The following is a 21538-nucleotide window of genomic DNA, read 5'->3' on the forward strand; positions in this document are numbered from 1 at the left end:
CCACTCGGACTCAATGTCCAGCACCTCCCTCGTGACATGTTCAAAGTTCTTCCAGAGGCCGGAATTGAAACGCTCTCTGACATGAGACTCTGCTAGGCGTTCCCAGCAGACCCTCACAATGCGTTTGGGCCTGCCAGGTCTGTCCGGCATCCTCCCCCACCATCGCAGCCAACTCACCACCAGGTGGTGATCGGTAGAAAGCTACGCGCCTCTCTTCACCCGAGTGTCCAAAACATGAGACCGCAAATCCGATGACACAACTACAAAGTCGATCCTGGAACTGCGTCCTAGGGTGTCCTGGTGCCAAGTGCACATATGGACACCCTTATGTTTGAACATGGTGTTCGTTATGGACAATCTGTGACGAGCACAAAAGTCCAATAACAAAACACCACTCGGGTTCAGATTTATTATTATTATCATTATAATTAATTCACACAAGCCTTGAGTCGATCAGGCCCAAAGTGTGTGCGTATGCGCAGGCACAATCTGTTTAGGGTGGTTCCAAAAATTAGTAGTCTTTCGCTTTAAGAAAAAGAAAAAAAAAAGTTTATCTTATTTTTATTTTTAATAAATCTAAAATTTGGTCTGCTGTGTTTTGGCGACATCAGGGGACTTTAAAAGGGACTTGTTGTGCAGCCGCTGAAAGTCTGTGGCGATCTCCAGAGGTGTCTTGTTGTTCATCTCGGGGACATGGAAGAGCACGTACAGACCGCAACACAAACACATCAACAGGAACAGGATAAAGCATAGGGAGCCCAGATTCTCCTGGAAGAGAAGCAGCTTGTCATGTTTCATGATGTTCATCATTATTGTTTGCATACTAACCGCTAAGATGGAAAATATAAATGTTTGCATACCAACCGCTAAGATGGAAATCATAAATGTTTGCATACTAACCACTAAGATGGAAAACATGTTCGCATACTAACCACAAAGATGGAAAACATAAATGTTTGCATACTAACCACTAAGATGGAAAACATTAATGTCTGCATACTAACCACTAAGATGTAAAATATTTATGTTTGCATACAAACCACTAAGATGTAAAACCTAAATGTTTGCATACTAACCACTAAGATGGAAAATATAAATGTTTGCTTACTCACCACTAAGATAGAAAACATAAATGTTTGCAGACTAACCACTAAGAAGTAAAACATAAATGTTTGCATACTAACCACTAAGATGGAAAACATAAATGTTTGCACACTAACCACTAAGCTGCGATGAGGTTGCGACTTGTCCAGGGTGTACCTCGCCTTCCGCCCGAATGCAGCTGAGATAGGCTCCAGCACCCCTGCGACCCTGAATGGGACAAGCGGTAGAAAATGGCTGGATGGACTAACCACTTAGATGGAAAACATGAATGTTTGCACACTAACCCCTAAGATGGAAAACATGAATGTTTACATACTAACCAGTAAGATGTAAAACATAAATGTTTGCATACTAACCACTAAGATGGAAAATATAAATGTTTGCATTGTAACCACTAAGATGGAAAACATTAATGTTTACATACTAACCACTAAGATCCATCCATCCATCCATTTTCTACCGCTTGTCCCTTTTGGGGTCGCGGGGGGTGCTGGAGCCTATCTCAGCTGCATTCGGGCGGAAGGCGGGGTACAAACTGGACAAGTCGCCACCTCATCACAGGGCCAACTAACCACTAAGATGTAAAACATAAATGTTTGCATACTAATCACTAGATGTAAAACATAAATGTTTACACACTAACCACTAAGATGTAAAAAATAAATGTTTGCATACTAACCACTAAGATGCAAAACATTCATGTTTACATACTAACCACTAAGATGGAAAACATTAATGTTTGCATACTAACCACTTAGATGGAAAACATGAATGATTACATACTAACCACTAAGATGGAAAACATAAATGTTTGCATACTAACCACTAAGATGTAAAACATAAATGTTTGCATATTAACCACTAAGATGTAAAACATAAATGTTTGCATACTAACCACTAAGTCTTAGTGGTTAGTATGCAAACATTTATGTTTTTAACCACTAAGATGTAAAACATAAATGTTTGCATACTAACCACTTAGATGGAAAACATAAATGTTTACACACTAACCACACATTATTATTTGCATACAAACCACTAAGATGTAAAAACATAAATGTTTGCATACTAACCACTATGATGTAAAAACATTAATTTTTGCAAACTAACCACTAAGATGTAAAAACATTAATGTTTGCATATTAACCACTAAGATGTAAAAACATTAATGTTTGCATACTAACCACTAAAATTGGAAAAACCATCCCCACAGTGAACATGCCCGTCCAGTTGATGGTGCAGGCCACCAAGTATGCGGACGATTTATACGCCTGAGTGAAAATTACACCCGGAAGAGGAGCGGTTGTTCCTCCTGAAGGTAAAAAAACATAAAACTAGACAGACCATATTAATATCTTGCAGGTATAATTCATCCAAGCCAGACACAAAAAAACAAACATGGCCGATCCTGCTGGTCCTGTTGCTGCACACTCTACAAACATGGCCAATCCTGCTGCAACAACGTATGCCACTGACATGACGCTGTAAAAAATGCGCTCAAGCAGAAGCCACCAACATGGCCAAATTGGTATACAAAAATGCTTTGCTATAAGCAACAACGTATGCCACCAACATGGCCGACATAGAAGTTGAGGTGATCATGAGATGTTTTGGTTGTATGGATGCCCACCTACCTGGTCCAGTGGAAAAAAGGGCAATGAAGGTAAAAATGAGGACCATGCTGCAGTAGGACATCCAGTAGATGTGTTGCTAGGCAACAAGAACAAAGTGTGAGTTGGATTCTGTGATTGCGTCATACGTCCCAGGCATCATCACCTGGAGATGAAGAGTGACGGTGAGGAGGGCGAGTGCAGCAGCCATGGCCAGACATCCTCTGGAGAGGAGGACTTTCTTCCCGGCACTCTCGATAATCACAAACTGCAGCATCAAGCAGAGGATGAAGGCACCACAATGTGGCGCTATAGTGATGTAACACATCAAATATATGAAAAATAATATTTCGAGGGGACACCTACGCACGCCAAGGAGGCCATCATCTCACACAGCCCGGTTCCCAAAGCAGCGTAGGCTAACTGTTGTTGTTGGATTCCTGCTGCTGCAAACACCTCATAGGAGTAGAAGTACACCTGCAATCAAAGTTTATGAAAATTCATCAATATTAATCATTATTATTATTTTATTATCATCATTATTATTAATGTTATTAATAGTATTACTATTATTATTAATATTATTATCATCCATCCATCCATCTTCTTCCACTTATCCGAGGTCAGGTCACGGGGGCAGCAGCCTAAGGAGAGAAGCCCAGACTTCCCTCTACCCAGCCACTTCGTCCAGCTCCTAACTGGGGATTGTGAGGCGTTCCCAGACCAGCTGGGAGACATAGTCTCCCCAACATGTCCTGGGTCTTCCTCGTGTCCTCCTACTGATCGGACGTGCCCTAAATTCATTGTTTACGTTCTTTGTTGTTTTTTTTTTTTTTTGTTTTTATTTTTTGCTTTTTGCTTTTTTAACCTGTAAAGCACTTTGGTTCAATATAAAAGTTGTCGTAAACGTGTTATATACATAAAGTTGACTTGACTTGACTTGACTTCACTAAACACCCCACCAGGGAGGCATCAAGGTGGCATCCTGACCAGATGCGAACGACCTCATCTGGCTCCTCTCCATGTGAAGGAGCAGCGGCTTTACTCTGAGCTCTTCCCGGATGACAGATCTTCTCACCCTATCTCTAAGGGAGTGCCCCGTCACCCGACGGAGGAACCTCATTTCGGCCACTTGTACCCCTGATCTTGTCCTTTCGGTCATGAGCTTTGAGTTAGGAGGTGAAGATGGAACGTAGATCGACCAGTAAATTGAGAGCTTTGCCTTCCGGCTCAGCTCCTTCTTCACCACAACGGATCGATACAGCGTCCGAATTACTGAAGACACCGCACCGATCCGCCTGTCGATCTTACGATCCACTCTTCCCTCACTCGTGAACAAGACTCCGAGGTACTTGAACTCCTCCACTTGAGGCAAGATCTCCTCTCCAACGGGGATGGCACTCCACCCTTTTCCGGGTGAGAACCATGGACTCGGACTTGAAGGTGCTGATTCTCATCCCAGTTGCTTCACCGATCCAGTGAGAGCTGAAGATCCTGGCCGGATTAAGCCAGCAGGACCACATCATCTGCAAAAAGCAGATACCTAATCCTGCAGCCACCGAACCGAAGGCCCTCAACGCCCTGACTGCACCTAGCAATGACATCCATAAACGTTAAGAACAGAATCGGTGACAAAGGGCAACCTTGGCGGGATCCAACCCTCACTGGAAACAAGTCAGATTTACTGCCGGCAATGCGGACCAAGCTCTGACACGATCATACAGGGAGCGGACCGCCACAATCAGGTGGTACGGTACCCCATCGTCTCTGAGCACTCCCCACAGGATTTCCCGAAGGACACGGTCGAATGCCTTCTCTAAGTCCACAAAGCACATGTAGACTGGTTGGGCAAACTCCCATGCACCCTTAAGGATCCTGCCGAGAGTATAGCATTGGTCCACAGTTTCACGACCAGGAAAAAAAACACAATGCTCCGCCTAAGTCCAAGGTTTGACTATCCGGCGTAGCCTCCTTTTCAGTACCCTGAATAGAACTTTACGGACAGGCTAAGGAGTGTGATCCCACAATAGTTAGAACACACCTTCCTGTTGCCCTCTCTAAAGAGAGGAACCACCACCCTGGTCTACCTGTCAGGCTTGTCCCTGACAGTTTGACTGTGTTTTAGTTTTTTCTCTGCGTTTGTCTTAGTTTTCTGTCCAGCGCTTTTATTTTGTCTTTATTTCCTACTTGTCTCCCTGAGTGCTGTGTCCCCTCAGCTGTGGCTGATTGGCACCTGGCCACACCTGGTGTCAATCAGCCAGCTGCTATTTAAACCCGCCTTCTCCTCCAGTCAGTGCTGGATTATTGTCGTTCCTACCTGTCGTGTCGTTGTTTGCTGTATGCTGTCGTTGCTAGCTGTGTGCGTTAAGCTATTCCCTGGATCCTGACTCCTGTTCCTGCTTCCTGGTTTCTGGTTCGTGTTTTCCTTTTCTTATTTTTGAACATTAAAACCATGTTTCCTTGCACCAAGCCTGCTGCCATCTCTGCATATTGGGGTTCGTCGACAACACACCTTGACATAATAATCCAGCCAAATTCGAATCTCGCAGCGATGTCCATGGCGGAGAGGCTTAACAAAGCATTAGAATTAATGGCTAATTTGAAGAGAAGTTCGGCCGCTTTTCAAGCCCTCTCCCACCCACCCCTGTTGTCTGGGGGCCTATCTGGGGACGTCTGGGATCCGTCCCTTGGGGGGGGGGCTAGGAGTAGCTGTGCAGCTGGGGAGGCACAGCTACTTCTCGCCCCAGTGGGTCTGCAAGACACGGCGCCATCATCTCCGGTGGGTCTGCAACCTACGGCGCCACCATGCACTCCGGTGGGCCAGCAGAGGGCACCACCACCATGCACTCCGGTAGGCCGGCAGACGCCACCACCACCATGCACTCCGGTGGGCCGGCAGACGCCACCATGCACTCCGGTGGGCCGGCAGACGCCACCATGCACTCTGGTGGGCCGGCAGACGCCACCATGCACTCCGGTGGGCCGGCAGACGCCACCATGCACTCCTGTGGGCCGGCAGACGCCACCATGCACTCCGGTGGGTCTACAATCCACGGCACCACCATCCTCTCCGGTGGGCCAGCAGAGGGCGCCACCACCATCCTCTCCGGTGGGCCAGCAGCAGAGGGCGCCACCACCATCCTCTCCGGTGGGCCAGCAGCAGAGGGCGCCACCATCCTCCTCTCCGGTGGGCCAGCAGCAGAGGGCGCCACCATCCTCCTCTCCGGTGGGCCAGCAGCAGAGGGCGCCACCATCCTCCTCTCCGGTGGGCCAGCAGCAGAGGGCGCCACCATCCTCCTCTCCGGTGGGCCAGCAGCAGAGGGCGCCACCATGCTCCTCTCCGGTGGGCCAGCAGCAGAGGGCGCCACCATCCTCCTCTCCGGTGGGCCAGCAGCAGAGGGCGCCACCATCCTCCTCTCCGGTGGGCCAGCAGCAGAGGGCGCCACCATCCTCCTCTCCGGTGGGCCAGCAGCAGAGGGCCCCACCATCCTCCTCTCCGGTGGGCCAGCAGCAGAGGGCGCCACCATCCTCCTCTCCGGTGGGCCAGCAGCAGAGGGCGCCACCATCCTCTTCTCCGGTGGGCCAGCAGCAGAGGGCGCCACCATCCTCTTCTCCGGTGGGCCAGCAGAGGGCGCCACCACCATCGTCTCCGGTGGGCCAGCAGAGGGCGCCACCACCATCGTCTCCGGTGGGCCAGCAGAGGGCGCCACCACCATCGTCTCCGGTGGGTTCTCCCACACCGGCGGACGAGCCGCCTCGCCAATTGCGGCGGCGTTCAACTCGCCATCGCCACCTAACTCTTCCCCGCTGGTTGCGGGGACACTTAGCCTGGTGGCCCACCTCCTTGTCCTCCCTCCACCCTCCCGTGACTTTTATTTTGTCTTTATTTCCTACTTGTCTCCCTGAGTGCTGTGTCCCCTCAGCTGTGGCTGATTGGCACCTGGCCACACCTGGTGTCAATCAGCCAGCTGCTATTTAAACCCGCCTTCTCCTCCAGTCAGTGCTGGATTATTGTCGTTCCTACCTGTCGTGTCGTTGTTTGCTGTATGCTGTCGTTGCTAGCTGTGTGCGTTAAGCTATTCCCTGGATCCTGACTCCTGTTCCTGCTTCCTGGTTTCTGGTTCGTGTTTTCCTTTTCTTATTTTTGAACATTAAAACCATGTTTCCTTGTACCAAGCCTGCTGCCATCTCTGCATATTGGGGTTCGTCAACAACACACCTTGACACTACCAATCCAATGGCACCGCCCCCTATGTCCACACAATGCTGCAGAATTTTGTCAACCAAGACATCCCCACAGATTCCAGAGCCTGCAGGAATTCCGCGTGGCTCTCATCCACTCCTGGGGCTCTGCCATCGAGGAGCTTTTTAAATACCTCGGCAAACTCAGCCCCAGAAATGGGAGAGTCCCCAGGCACTGCTTCCTTATAAGAAGACGTGTAAGTGGGATTGAGGAGGTCTTCGAAGTATTCCTTCCACTGATCAACAACATCCTGAGTCGAGCTAAGCAGCACATCATCCCCACCATATACGGTGTTGACAGTGCATGGCTTGGTGGTGGTCCAGAACTGCTTCGAAACTGTCCGGAAGTCATTTTTTATGTCTTCCCCGAACTCTTCCCATGTCCGAGTTTTTGCCTCTGCGTAGCCGCAAGCCGCTTAAACTGACGGTACTTGTCTGCTTCTTCCAGAGTCCCCACTAGCGGGTTCTGGGACTACCGCCATGACAGGCACCAACAACCTTGCAGCCACAGCTCCGATCGGCTGCTTCGACAATAGAGGCGTCCATTCAAACATTGTCCAGCGCCTCCCTCTTGACATGTTTGAAGTCACCACCAGTTGGTGATCGGTTGAAAGCCCAGCCCCTCTCTTCACCCGAGCGTCCAAATAATGAAACCGCAAATCCGATGACACAACCACAAAGTCGATCATGGAACTGTGGCCTAGGGTATCCTGGTGCCAAGTGCACATATGGATTATGTTATGGACAATGTGTGGCAAGCACAAAAGTGCAATAACAAAACACAACTAGGGTTCAGATCCGGGGGGTTGTTTCTCCCAATCACACCTCTCCAGGTCTCAGTGTCGTTGTCAACGTGAGCGTTGAAGTCCCCCAGCAGAACAAGGGAATCACCTGAGGTAGCACTCTACAGGGCTCCCTCTAGTGAATCCGGCCCCATGGGGACAGGCATGGCTACTAGGCGCTCAACATGGAGCCCCACCTCCAGGCCTGGCTCAAGAGCGAGGGAAATCTGGGTTTTTGTTTGTTTCTTTTCATAAAGATATTTGAGCTGCTCTTTGTCTGATCCCTCGCCTAGGAACTGTAAGTCCTGGGATACCTCACCAGGGGGCATAGAAGCCCCTGGACAACATAGCTCCTAGGATCATTGGGATACACAAACTCCTTTTATTGATTATAATCATTAATAGGCTGATTGTTGTAGTTGGATTCCAGCAAACAGTTCACAGGAGTAGAAGTACACCTGCAGTCAAGGTTTATAAATATTCATGAGTACGTGCATACTTCACTCATTCAGAGGAACAATCGCTGAAGAGGATTAATATTAGTAACAAAACATTTATATTTCAGTGACACATCCAACATCACATGTTATACTTCATAGAGAGTAAAGATGAACTTGCAGAAACAAAATATGGCTACAAAGACAGATGGGAAATCCTCCATCCTACATGTGTGTCAACATATTTGTACTCTCATTAATAAAAAATATTACACATATTGTCTATTCAGCAATATAATTTTATAATTTTACCATACACACTATTTTTAGAGTACACTAAGAGTACACATTTTATACTTTGTACACGCCAATACTACACACGCTTTTATACTTTGTACACACTAATAGTACACATTATTTTATACTTTGTACACACTAATAGTACACACTATTTCATACTTTGTGTACATTATTTTATACTTGTACACACTAATAGTACACATTATTTAATATTTGTACACACTATTTTACACTTTGTACACACTATTTTATACTTTGTACACACTTTTAGAGCTGGGTAGCTTGGTATCTTAGTAGATCGTGTCCTTAGAAATGTTTTTGTTTTGTTGTAACATTTGGATTTTAAATTTACATATAGTTGACAGGAATGGTCAAAAATATATCAAATGCTCCCCCCAAGTAGCAAAAAAATGTCATAATAAGTATACAAGTAATTACATAAATACATTAGAAAAAAACAGAGATCGTTAGCAACATAAAACCACAGACAGCTGCATTCCTGAATGGCCCCAGAGAGATACAACAACAAACAAGCACACAAAAGGCTCATCAACCACCCACATTCAAATTGTGTTTCAATCGGGGTTGATTTGAAGATTAGTGTCTCCTATATATTTCAGAAAAGCACCCCACAGTTCTTTGGACTTTGCAGAACAACCATTCAATATCAGCCTAATGTCCAGTTTGAGAAAATAAAGAACATCTTGGATCCAGCAGAAGGGGCAAGGAGGCGCTGTTGCCTTCCAATTCAACACATTGACTCTACTAGCCAACAAAGTAGTGAATGTGACAAGATTCCTTTTGGAGTGGTTAAGGGTAGATGACTGAAGCACTACGCCAAATAGTCCACTTGGAGGATTCGGTTCAATCCTTTCATCATCCAGAGATATCACTTCCTCTTCAGTGTTAAGAGCGGGCACATCATACAATATATTGAAAAGATCTCGAAGATTAGAAAAGGAGTGCCTGTTCCGAATTAACCCGCTTTGATCCGCATTAATGATAGAAGGGAGCATAGTATCCAGACGTAAAGCCAGCAGTTTGGATGATAATTTAAAGTCCACATTTAACAGACTAACAGGACGATACAAAGTGCACGACAAAGAGTCCCGGCCTTCTTACAAGAGGAGAGAAATTCAAGCTTGGTTAAACGTTTGCGGGAGGCGGCCAGATTCAAACGATTCATTGTACATGTCCAATAAAGGGGGGGCTAGCTTATGCCAAAAATAATCTTACATTTCCGGAGGATAGCCATCTGGTCCCAGGGATTTACTGTTGTGTAGTGATAACTCTGCAACATTAAATTTTGCAGAAGTAATTGGTCTCTCTAACTGCACCACAGCGGACTGATCAACCGAGGGGATGTCCAGATTGCCAAAGAAATGATCAAACTCAGGAGTAGAACACTGAGCAGTAAGTAGAGGGACGCATACAAATTCTTAAACACATTATCGATTCTAAAATAATCCGTAACTATATTTAAATCAAATTTAATCCACAGAATACAATGGTTTGCTGATATCTGGCTAATAGTTTAATAGCTCTATCGCCCTGTTCATAAATCTGAGATCTTGGACGGAGTATTTGTTCAACAGCACGGTCTGTCGTAAGGACATCCAGTTCTGCCTGTAGAGCGAGTATTTCCTTAAAAGTGTCTGGGTTTTGAGAGGTAGAGTACAAGTCATCTAAGAGAGATATGCCTTGTGTCAAACTAGTCAATTTATTCCTTCTGAGTTATCTCCCCCCTAATATGTGCCTTCAGCTCCTCCCAGAGTACAGAGGCCGCCAGTCGGGCTAAATCTTGTTAAAGTGTTAGGACCTGATCAAGGTGAACCCAGGATGCAGAGACGAGAGGCAAGGTTGAATTATAAAAAGGGGAATATTTAATAAATCCAACAAGTGTAACAAAAGGTGATGGGGCAAAAGTGCACACCATGAATAAAGAAACAAAAACAGGTTCCACAGTGGTCGGCAGGGAAAAGGGCCAGGGTGCACTGAACACAGCAAACAGTCCAACACAAAATCCTCTTTACCTCAGGGGGGCTAGGAAGCAAACACAAAGAGGTGAGGGATTACAGGAATAAGGAGAGGCAACATACCGGGACTGATGAAGTGAAGCAGGCACATGCACGTGGGAGGTGCAGGAGACAATAACTGGCGAGGCCAAGCTGACCGTGACGTGCCTAAATACCGGAGTGCTAATTGCGAGCAGGTGTGCAACAAGGTCCGCCCCTCGCAGAGGACAAATCACTAAAAGCACAGGTGCAGACAAGAGGAGAAGGCAGGAAAACACTAAAAACACAACATAAAGAGCACAAACAATCTATTTGACGTGAAACTAAATCCACAGTCCTAAATTGTAATCGCATATTTAGACTCTGTGGCGCATGTATGGTTGTCAGGTTTTTAAAGAGTAAATCCATTAAAATTGGAGTATGATCAGAGATAACAATTGCATCATATTTGCATGTAGTTATAGATGAAAGTCATTTATTATCAACGAGAAAGTTGTCAATGTGGGTGAGTGAAAGTGTGATGGACGTCAGAGTAGAAGGAATATTACCTTCCAGAGGGATTAAAAATGTGCCAGACATCTGAAACAAAAAATTCTTCCATAAAAAACTGAGCTACTGTCAAGACTTGGACTATGGGTTGTTTGTTTTCCCGAGATGCAAGTAAAGTTGGAGTGGGCAAGGCGTGAAGGTAAGGACATCTTTTATTTTAACACTAACAAACTACAAAAAAAGGGAGCAAACAAAAGGCGCGCACAATGGCGGAGAACAAACTTGACTAATGAAACCAAAACTAGCACTTGGGCAAAAAACTATGAACAATAAACAAAACTTACTTGGAACGCAGGGACTATGGCATAGATTTCAAAGGTAGCATGGAGGTACAGAAGTAGCATGGCATGAAGTGAGCAGAGGTAATGTCGTCAGGCTGACTTCCTGGCAACAATGGGCTTAAATAATATAGACATGATTGACAACAGGTGCGCGAGTGCAAAACGTGAAACAGGTGAAACTAATGGTCGCTATGGTGACAAAACAAACAAGAGTGCACAAAGAGTCCAAAAACAAAACCGAACATAGCTAAAACAAAACATGATCACACAGACGTGACAGCTACCTTAGCGGACCTTAATGTTTGGCAAGTATTGGGTGATGAGCGAGCTGTGGAGAGAGCCAACAGTTCTTGTATTAAAGAGTACATTGACAAGTCAGGGAGATTCAGAAAATAGATGTTTGAAAAAGGTGTCAGGGTCATAGTTGGGACATAAATTATGTAAAGCCTTACTTTGTTTTATAGGATTATTAAGACCTTTCAATTAAAACTGGTAAATGTAATGCCACACCCGCTGGATGTTGCTGTTAGATTAGGCTGAGTCATAGTTATAAATATGCTAACATCAAATATACGGTATACCAAAATGCAACACATTCACACACACATTCACACACTGATGGCTGCCATGCAAGGCCCTAACCACCACCCATAAATAGCAAGTGTCAAGTGTCTTGCTCAAGGACACAATGGATGTGACTAGGATGGCAGAAGCTGGGATCGAACCAGGAACCCTCAAGTTGCTGGCCCGGTTGCTCTACTACCCGCGCTATGCCGTCCCCAATAAGATGAAAACAGGCCCTTTATTGACAGCTTACTATGTGCAAAAACTGTATCAAGAAGACCGAAATACAGTACACCCTGGACAAGGAATGCAGAGTACACCCTGGACAAGTCACCACCGCCAACACAGACAGACAACATTTACACTAACATTCACACACTAGGGACCATTCAGTGTTGACTATTAACTTATCCCCAGGTGCATGTGATGTTATGAGCTAGGCAATATAAGAACTCCGCTACCCAGCATGCCACAGTAGTGAAGAGCATGCGCGGTAGCCCCGTTGAGTGTTGTTGTATGTAGCCATGCGGGCAGCTGGAGGTTGTGATGAACACGCTTTGAGTAAACCTTTGAGAACTCAGCCAACACGCCACGTCTGCATTTATTACAATTAGACAGACAACACATGGTGTTAGAAGTGGCCGTGAGCAGCGTCGGACGGAATGCTTGCCACGAGGGAGCCACAAAAGACAAGCGGAAAAAGAAAGATGTCTCCGGTCGCGTGAGTGAAAACGTGCGAAGAACCCCAAATTTCCGAGGAGTTTGCTACGGTGTGTGACGACTATGAGCGGCGGTAAAGTGAAACAGAGGACAAGGGACAGATTGAACAAGTAGAAGAGGATCTTGTGCCCGAGTTGGAGGACAACCAACAACAAAGAGCTGTGGAGTCCCAGTAACTTGTGCAGTCATGGAAAAGCTAAGTCCACCTAGCCCAATGCTACTAACTGCTAATCTTGCCGATAACTGGAAGCATTTTAAGCAAAGATTTAATATATATTCAGCAGCAAGCGAAGTATGAGGTGATAATGAAAGGCTGGAAGCTCACATTATTTTGCATCTTATGGGAGAAGATGCTTTGGACATATATAACAGCTTTCAGCTGGATGAAGCTAATTTGACTCTGGAACAGTAAATGACAAAGTTTCAAGAATACTTTGTGCCTCGTCAAAACGTGATCTTTGAGAGGTAAAAGTTTTTCACACATGACCAAAAGCAAGGAGTACTTTTTGATCAGTACATGGCAGAGCTTCACACGCTAAGCAAAACATGTGAATTTGACACTTTGAGAGACTTATTATTGAGAGACAGGGTTGTGTGTGGTACAATGGATAATGCACTCAGAGAAAGACTGCTTTGAGAAACTGGACTTAATAAGTGTGTCAGTATGTGTAGAGCAGCTGAAACCACTAGAGCATACGCAAAAGAGCTATGGAGAGGTGAAACAACAGTGCATGCCATACATTAAGAACAATGGAAAAACAAAAAAGTGTACCAAACAAAAGGATCAAAAATACAAATCTACGGAATTTAAATGTGGTAAATATGGAGGCAGCCACAAGCCAAAATCGTGTCCTGCATATGGAAAAACATGTAACAACTGTGGAAGGAGCAATCACTATGCTAAATGTTGCAAAGCACCTTCAAGACAGAAAGTTCACACAGTTGAGAAAGATGATAATAATGAGGAGTTTTTTTTCAAAGTGGTGCAAGCATACACAATTAAAAAAGAAGAATGGATTGTTCCAATTACAGTGAATCAGACGACAATACCATTCAAGCTGGAAAGAGGTGCTCACGTAAACCTGCTATCATTGGAAGATTACAAAACACTGACTGTAAAGAGCAAAATCCATCCAGTAAAAACTAAAGTAAGTGGATATACCGAAGAACGAGTTCCTGTCAAAGGCAGATGCATTGCAACTTTTAAACACAAAGGTCAACAGATAAGAGCACAGCTACTGATCGTGGATATGAGTGTACAACCAATCCTGGGACTTAGTGCATGCACAAAGCTCAATCTTGTCAAAAGAGTGTTGGTGGTGACATCTTAAGAAACTGCAAATGCTCAGGACTCACTCATGAAAGAGAACAAGGACTGCTTCCAAGACCTTGGATGTTTACCTGGACTACATAAAATATGTGTAGATAAAAATGTGTCTCCTGTTGTGCACCCGTGCAAGAAAGTCCCATTTGCTCTGCGGGAAAAACTGAAAGATGAACTAGTGGGAATTGAAAAGTTGGGAGTCAATAAGAAAATTGATGAGCCAACTGAATTGGTCAGCTCGCTGGTCGTTGTGCAAAAGAAAACAGCTGCCTTGGATCCAAGAGACCTAAATAAAGCGATCAGAAGAGAGCATTTTAAGTTATCAACCAGGGAAGAAATCATGGCACAATTTGCTGGAGCAAAATGGTTCAGCAAATTAGATGCTTCATCAGGTTTCTGGCAGCTGAGGCTTGACGAGGAGAGTTCCAGACTGTGCACGTTTAACACCCCGGAGGGAAGGTACAGGTTTCTTTGTCTACCATACGGCATCAATGTCAGGGCCTGAAGTCTATCATAAGACCATTCACATGAACCCAAAAAGAACACGACGAAAGACCGAGACAAGTGCAAGACAAGACGAGGGAGGTGAACCTAAAACTTAACAAAGAAAAACATGAGTTTGGAGTGAAGTCACTTATCTTTGTGGGAGATGTGAGTGAAGAGGGGGTGAAGCCAGACCTGAGAAAAAAATCAGCAATCAACAGCATGGATAGGCCAACCAACAAAGATGAGGTCAGACGTTTCCTAGGGATGGTCACCTATCTCGCCAAGTTTGTCCCACAACTGTCAACACAGTCAGCACCTCTCACGAGTCTTCTTGAACAAAAGAATGAATGGATCTGGTCTCACAAGCAAGAACAATGTTTTAGTAAACTGAAAGAGACTCTTACACAGGAGCCCGTGTTAAAGTTTTATGACCCCGAGAAGTGCACCAAGATCTCGGCAGATGCATCACAATACGGCCTGGGAGCAGTGCTAATGCAGCAACATGCAGAGCAGTGGCTTCCTGTCGCTTAGGCATCCAGAGCCCTGACAAGCGCCGATTCCAGGTATGCTCAAATTGAGAAAGAACTGTTGTTTCCATCAATATGTATATGGACAGATGTTTCAAGTGGAAACTGATCATAAACCGTTGGTGTCCATCATGAACAAACCGTTAAATACAGCGCATGCTAATTAGACTGCAAAAATATGACGTACACATGATACACACACAAGGAAAATATATGTACACAGCTGACACATTGTCTAGTGGAGTGGATAAGCGAGAACTTGCAGACAGTGAGAATAGCACAGAGATACAGGCATATGTAGACATGGTTGTGACGTCTTTGCCTGTGACTGCCGACAGAACAGAACAAATACGGAGAGAGACTATTGCAGATGAAACTATGAAAGAACTCAAGAGCAAAGTACAGAATGGATGGCCTGACAACAAAAAGGATTGCCCCTTGAAAATACAAGACTATTGGAATTGTAGAGCTGAGCTCACAGTGGTGGGTGACATAGTGCTAAAAGTGAGCAAATTTTATTATTCCGTCCTCACTGCGCAAGCAGATGCTCGAAAATATACACGAAGGCCACCTCGGAGAAGTCAAGGGTAAACAGAGGTCTAGAGAAGTAATGCACTGGCCGAGGATCAATTAGGATATTAGCCAGACAACAGCATCATGTGGACTTTGCCGAACTTACAGGCCAAAACAACAAGTGGAGCCACTGATGACTCATCCAGTGCTTCACAGACCTTACTACAAAGTAGGAACTGATCTATTTGACTTCGATGGAAGGAGCTACCTGGTAGTCAAGGACTACTTTTCGAACTATCCTGAAATCGGAGCGTAGCAGTCAGCATCGAGCAAAGCAGTTGTCAGTTATCTAAAGACTGTTTTCGCCAGACATGGTGTTTCATGCGAACTGTTTTCCGACAATGGTCCCCAGTTTTCTAGCTGTGAGTTTGCTGCCTCTGCCAAGGAATGGGGGTTTCAACACTCCACGTCAAGTCCAACTTATCCAAAGTCCAACGGCTTGGCAGAAAGCTCAGTAAAAACCGTAAAAAAACTTGTTGAAAAAGTCACAGGACAAAGACGACTTTCAGAAAAGTCTACCGGAGTGCACCTCTACAAAACGTACTGTCACCAGCCCAAATGCTGATGGGTAGGTGCATTCGCTCCAACCTACCAGTCAATGAAGACTTGCTGACACTTAAAGGCGCACACAAAGTCAGACACGCAAAGGAGGAACAAAAAGCGAAGCAAAAACGGCTGCATGATAGAACGGAAAAACACCTGTCTATGATGAGACCGGGAGACGTTGTGCGTCTCAGAGACATTTCTACAGGCACTTGGAGACAAAAAGGACAAGTGGAAGAGGAAGTTGCTCCACGCTCGTATAGGATCCAGATGGAAAGTGGACTGTCTTTGAGAAGGAACCACATGGATCTTCAAGTACAGTTGACTGAAGGGAACAATGCAGCTCAGGAAAAGGCTCCGCAGGACTCAGCTGGACCTGCAGAACTTGCTGACACCGAGCCTGACCTTGCTGACCAAGGTCTGACAGCAATGTCTGCGTCATCAGCTGTTGAGAGACTGTCTAAGAGACACGTTCAGCCACCTAAAAGGCTGATTGAGAGTTAAGGACTCTTGGCTATTGCATGTTGCTAAAAAAAAAAAAGGCAACTGAAATGTTGAAAAAAAAAATGTGTTGACATGACTATGTTTGTTATGATGCTTTGACATTTTTGCACTTTATTTATTTATGGAAAGAAAAATTCTATGAAGAGAAAAGGTATTTGCAAATGTGGTTAGAATGCTAAGAAATGAAAAGTTAAAGCTAAAAAACAAAAACAAAAAAACTGTTTATTGAGCTAATCATTATTTCCTTATCGGGGGAAAGATGTGACGTTATGAGCTAGGGAATATAAGAACTCCACTACCCAGCATGCCACAGTTGTGAAGCGCATGCGCCGTAGCCCTGTTGAGTGTTGTTGTATGTAGCCATGCGGGCAGCTGGAGGTTGTGATGAACACGCTTTGAGTAAACCTTTGAGAACTCAGCCAACACGCCTTGTCTGCATTTATTACAATTAGACAGACAACACAGTGCATATCCCAAAACCGATTATTTCTTTACATATGATCCCAAAACTGTGTTGGATGAAATTATTTATTTTCAACTGAACAATTATAACAATTGAACTGAACTGAAAATGAACACTTCGATTAAAATTATGATTATAATGACTGAATGAAAGTTTTAGCAGGTGACTCACTGCGTTGATGCCACAGAGCTGTAGCGAGCTGAAGGTCACCACGATGGTTATGACCTGCCAGCGTATGCTTCCATCCTGCAAGAGCTCCATCACGGAGCGGCTGGTGACGTTCTGGAGGGCAGCTTTTTCCTCCAACATGTCCTCCAGCTCACTGCTGTGGTCCTTCTTCCCCCACAGCCTGGTCACAGCTGAGAGCCATGACACGTCACATGACACAGTCCTGCAAGGTGGGGAAAAGGTGTGCTTTCACCTTTCTGGCAGGCCTGCTGGTCTCCTCGCTCCAGGAGCAGGAACTTGGGCGACTCTGGCAGGAAAGGGAGGGTGAGGAGCTGAAACAAGGCCGGCAGAGCGTTGAAGGCCAGCAGGAAGTGCCATCGCTCCTCAGTGCCCAGGAGCTCGCTGTAAGGACATCTGAGTGTCATAAGTCCAAACACAAAAGGGTTCTACTCATCCATCAGGGCATAGATTGTGTCTCCTAACCCTCAAAGGTCTCATATTGGAGTGGTTTTCACCACAGTGCCATCTCAGCCATTATCCAAAGTAACATGAATTTTATGAAAAGCCATCAAATGTATGTATGTCATATATCACATACAACAATGTAATAGACGTCATATATCACATACAACAATGTAATAGACGTCCTTTATCACCTACAACAATGTAATTGATGTCATATATTACATACAACAATGTAATAGATATCATATATCACATACAGTAATGTAATATAAGTATTATATCACATACAGCAATGTAATACGTCATATATCACATACAACAATGTAACACATGTCATATATCACATACAACAACGTAATAGATGTCATTCATCACATACAACAACATAATAGATGTCATATATCAGAATCAGAATCAGAAATACTTTATTAATCTCCGAGGGGAAATTATCACATACAACAATGTAATAAATGTCTTATATCACATACAACAATGAAATACATGTCATATATCACATACAACAATGAAATAGATGTCGTATATCACATACAACAATGTAATACATGTCATACTTAGGTACCGCCTCTTCACCGCGAGCCGACATGTTTTCACCAGCGCTCACCATCCGATACTTTCTCACGGTTATTTACATCGTAAACGCACTTAGTAACTTGAGAAATGTGAAGGAAAATGAGTCCAAACAAGTAGTTGAAGCTATGGAAAAAAGTTCTCTAACTTCTACATTCATTCAACGACGACGGACTTACAAAAACATCTTGTGCTCGGTAAAGCCGTCCTTCACAACATGTCTGCCCATGTCCGACTCAACGCACCACATAGGGAGAGCAGGAAGAAGCGGATGGCGAGTCGAATGGATGTTCGAATTGTTATCTCAATCTGCCTGCTACAATCGGAACACATACATCGATGTCCAGGCCCAGGTCCGTTGGTAAATTTGTTTTCAACACAATCGAATCCAGCGGACCGGGCATGGATTAGCATAGCTAATGCTAACAACAATGCTAGCGCTCACTGCAAACAAAGGAGTACCCCAGCACCAAGAGTGGAGGAGACGCGCGGGACCAGAACGACCGGCAAAAAACGACACGACCCTCGGTACCGAGACACCATCGTCACCATTGTAATGGAACAACCCAGGGACGCTGCCCCGAGTGTCACCCAGAACACCGGCTGCATCTCGCAACAGGCTGCAGGCTAACGAAACAAGAACCAGATGGACACCATCGCCATGGAGACTCCTTACAACAACAATGGCCTCGCCGGCTACGACGGGCCACTACAGGGACAACAACAACGACACGAACAATGGCGCAACAGACAATAATGGAGTAATTTCTTCGGCGGCGTCCAACCACGCAACCGTTGGAAAAGAAACATTGTTGTCACAAGACATGGAAAATATTTTCTCTGCCAGAAGACTGCATATAATCCACATGAATGTAAGCAGTCTGGTAAGGTGGGAATTATGTCCTTTTCCGAGACCAGACTTGATAGTGCTATTGAGAACTCTGAGATAGAAATAGTCAATTACCCGGTAGTCAGAAGATACAGAAATCGACGGGAGGTGTTTGTACGTATGTAAGATCTAATATCTGTTTTAATGTACGGGATGGTTTGGAGCAAAGTGATATAGAGGCAGTGTGGCTCGATATCATTTTCCCCAAAACCAAACCACTGTTAATTGGCTCTCTGTACAGACCCCCAACTCAAAACTCATTTTATGAACAGCTAAACAAGGGATCAGCTGATTTAGGCAATCCTCAAGTGATACTGATCGGTGATTTGAACACCAAAATCCTGAAAAAAGATACTTCTATCTACAAATCCTTCAGTAATTACTGTAAGCTATGTAGCCTGAAACAGCTGATCACTCAATTCACTCGGGCGTGCCCTGCTGCTCAAACAATAATCAAGTGCGGAATAAGTGATAATTTCATCATTTTCTGCCCACGTAAAATTGAGAAATCTATATCAGATTGTCAAAATACAATAAGATTCAGATCGGTGAAAAAGTACACCAGCGAAGCTCTAGCAGCAGTCCTGGAGAGGCTGGACTGGTCAAATGTACTAAATTGCTCATCGGTTGAAAAAGCATGGGCATGCTTCAAATCCAACTTCCTGCATGTATCTGACCAGCTAGCACCCATGAAAGCTTCCAGGGTAAAATCCAGAACAGAACCCTTGATCAATGCAGGCATAATAGAAGCCATGAAACTTAGAAATGACAAACACGCTAATTTCACAGGACTGAAACTAAATAACTAATATGATCAGGAAGGCCAAATCCAGTTACTTCAACGAAAAAATTGCGGAAAATAAAAATAACCCGCAAAAACTCTGGAAGACGCTGAAACAATTGGACCACATCAGTCTCAAAACAATAACCACCAACCTCCATTTGAAAGTAAACGGCTCTCTCGTCACAGACAAACTGAATGTGGCAAATTGCTTTAACAGATTTTACTCAACCATCGCTTCCACGTTGGTAAACAAATTGCCCTCACATTCAGGCTTCTACGGTGAACCACACATTCAAGACTTTTACAAAAACAAAGGGGTACGCAAGGATGACTTCAAGTTTGTCAAAGTTAAAACTGATGATGTATTAAAGAAACTCAGCTCGCTGCAGCCAAACAAAGCCACAGGACATAATAATATTCTCACCATATTTATCAGAGACGCAGTTGTCACGATTGCCCCAATGGTTGCTCATATCACCAACTTGTCTATCAATCAGTGTCACGTCCCACAAGAATTCAAGCTCGCGAGAATATCACCTCCGTATAAAAAAGGAAACAAATTAGACCCCGGCAACTACCGCCCTGTTTCCATCATTTGCTCCATCTCAAAGGTTATAGAGAGGTTAAGATATGAGCAAATAGATTATTATCTATGAAATCGTGAGCTCCTATTCGGATTTTAATCAGGATTCAGAAAATCACATTCCACCGATACATGCCTACTGTACCTAACTGACTACATCAGGCGAGAGATAGACATGGGCAAGTACTGTGGAATGGTTATGCTGGACCTTCAAAAGGCATTCGACACAGTTAACCACTCAATACTGTTAAACAAGTTGAGGGCAATCGGTTTTGACAGCGCAGCCACAAACTAGATTAAATCTTACCTTGAGGATAAAGAACAGGTGGTCGAGGTGAATGGATCACTGTCCTCTCCACTCAAGGTGAGCTGTGGTGTCCCACAGGGGAGCATTCTGGGACCATTGTTATTCTTGATTTACATTAACGACATGAAATCAGCATGTAACAGCAATTTGTTCCTGTTCGCGGACGATTCTGCAATCCTGGCCTCGGACAGAGACAAATTGAAGGTTGAAAGTGCACTCAGCACCAAACTAAGTAATGACTGTCTCTGGCTTTCCGATAACAAACTGTCACTACACCTGGGTAAAACAGAGTCCATCCTATTTGGGTCCAAGTACAACCTAGGTAAATCCCCGGGTTTTACGATTAAAGCAGGTGATACCATAATCATCAGCAAAGACAAGGTAATTTACCTAGATTGTACATTGGACAACATTCTCTCGGATGAAAAAATCGCATTAAAAGCAATCACCAAGATCAATAATAAAACTAGATTTCTGGGCAGGATTTCTGCGTTTATCAACGGGGATACGCCTAAGACCCTTGCCGGTTCCCTTATACAGTGTCATTTTGACTACACCTGCACCTCATGGTTCACCGATATCCCCAAGCCACTAAAAACAAAACTGCAAACTTCCCAAAACAAGCTGGTGAGACTCCTGCTCAACCTCCCATACAGGACTCACCTAACTCAAGCCCACTTTACCAAATTGGGATGGCTTAGCGTTGAGGAAAGAGTACACCAAATCGCAA

At 44.7% G+C, this 21538-nt stretch overlaps 1 protein-coding gene across 5 annotated transcripts in view; it reads right to left on the bottom strand.

The window, feature by feature from the left end:
* Window positions 1–545: 545 nt before the first annotated feature.
* The window catches only part of slc2a11l (solute carrier family 2 member 11, like), a 28733-nt gene continuing 7740 nt past the window's right edge, over window positions 546–21538 (bottom strand). Inside the window, exons 6-13 of one of the 5 annotated variants that reach the window (XM_061931773.2) lie at window positions 17446–17594; window positions 17196–17383; window positions 3081–3191; window positions 2881–2982; window positions 2739–2814; window positions 2289–2416; window positions 1221–1311; window positions 546–768 (exon numbers count right to left, since the gene is read on the bottom strand). In XM_061931773.2, coding sequence (XP_061787757.1) covers window positions 608–768; window positions 1221–1311; window positions 2289–2416; window positions 2739–2814; window positions 2881–2982; window positions 3081–3191; window positions 17196–17383; window positions 17446–17594 — 1006 coding nt within the window. In that variant the 3' untranslated portion in view covers window positions 546–607. Of the gene's footprint in view, window positions 769–1220; window positions 1312–2288; window positions 2417–2738; window positions 2815–2880; window positions 2983–3080; window positions 3192–17195; window positions 17384–17445; window positions 17595–21538 lie in introns of those variants that run through there. The other 4 variants (XR_009811761.2, XM_061931774.2, XR_009811762.2 and 1 more) reach the window with 4 other exon arrangements.

Source organism: Nerophis lumbriciformis, linkage group LG39 (genome assembly GCF_033978685.3).
Source record: "Nerophis lumbriciformis linkage group LG39, RoL_Nlum_v2.1, whole genome shotgun sequence".
In the NCBI taxonomy this organism is placed as follows: domain Eukaryota; kingdom Metazoa; phylum Chordata; class Actinopteri; order Syngnathiformes; family Syngnathidae; genus Nerophis; species Nerophis lumbriciformis.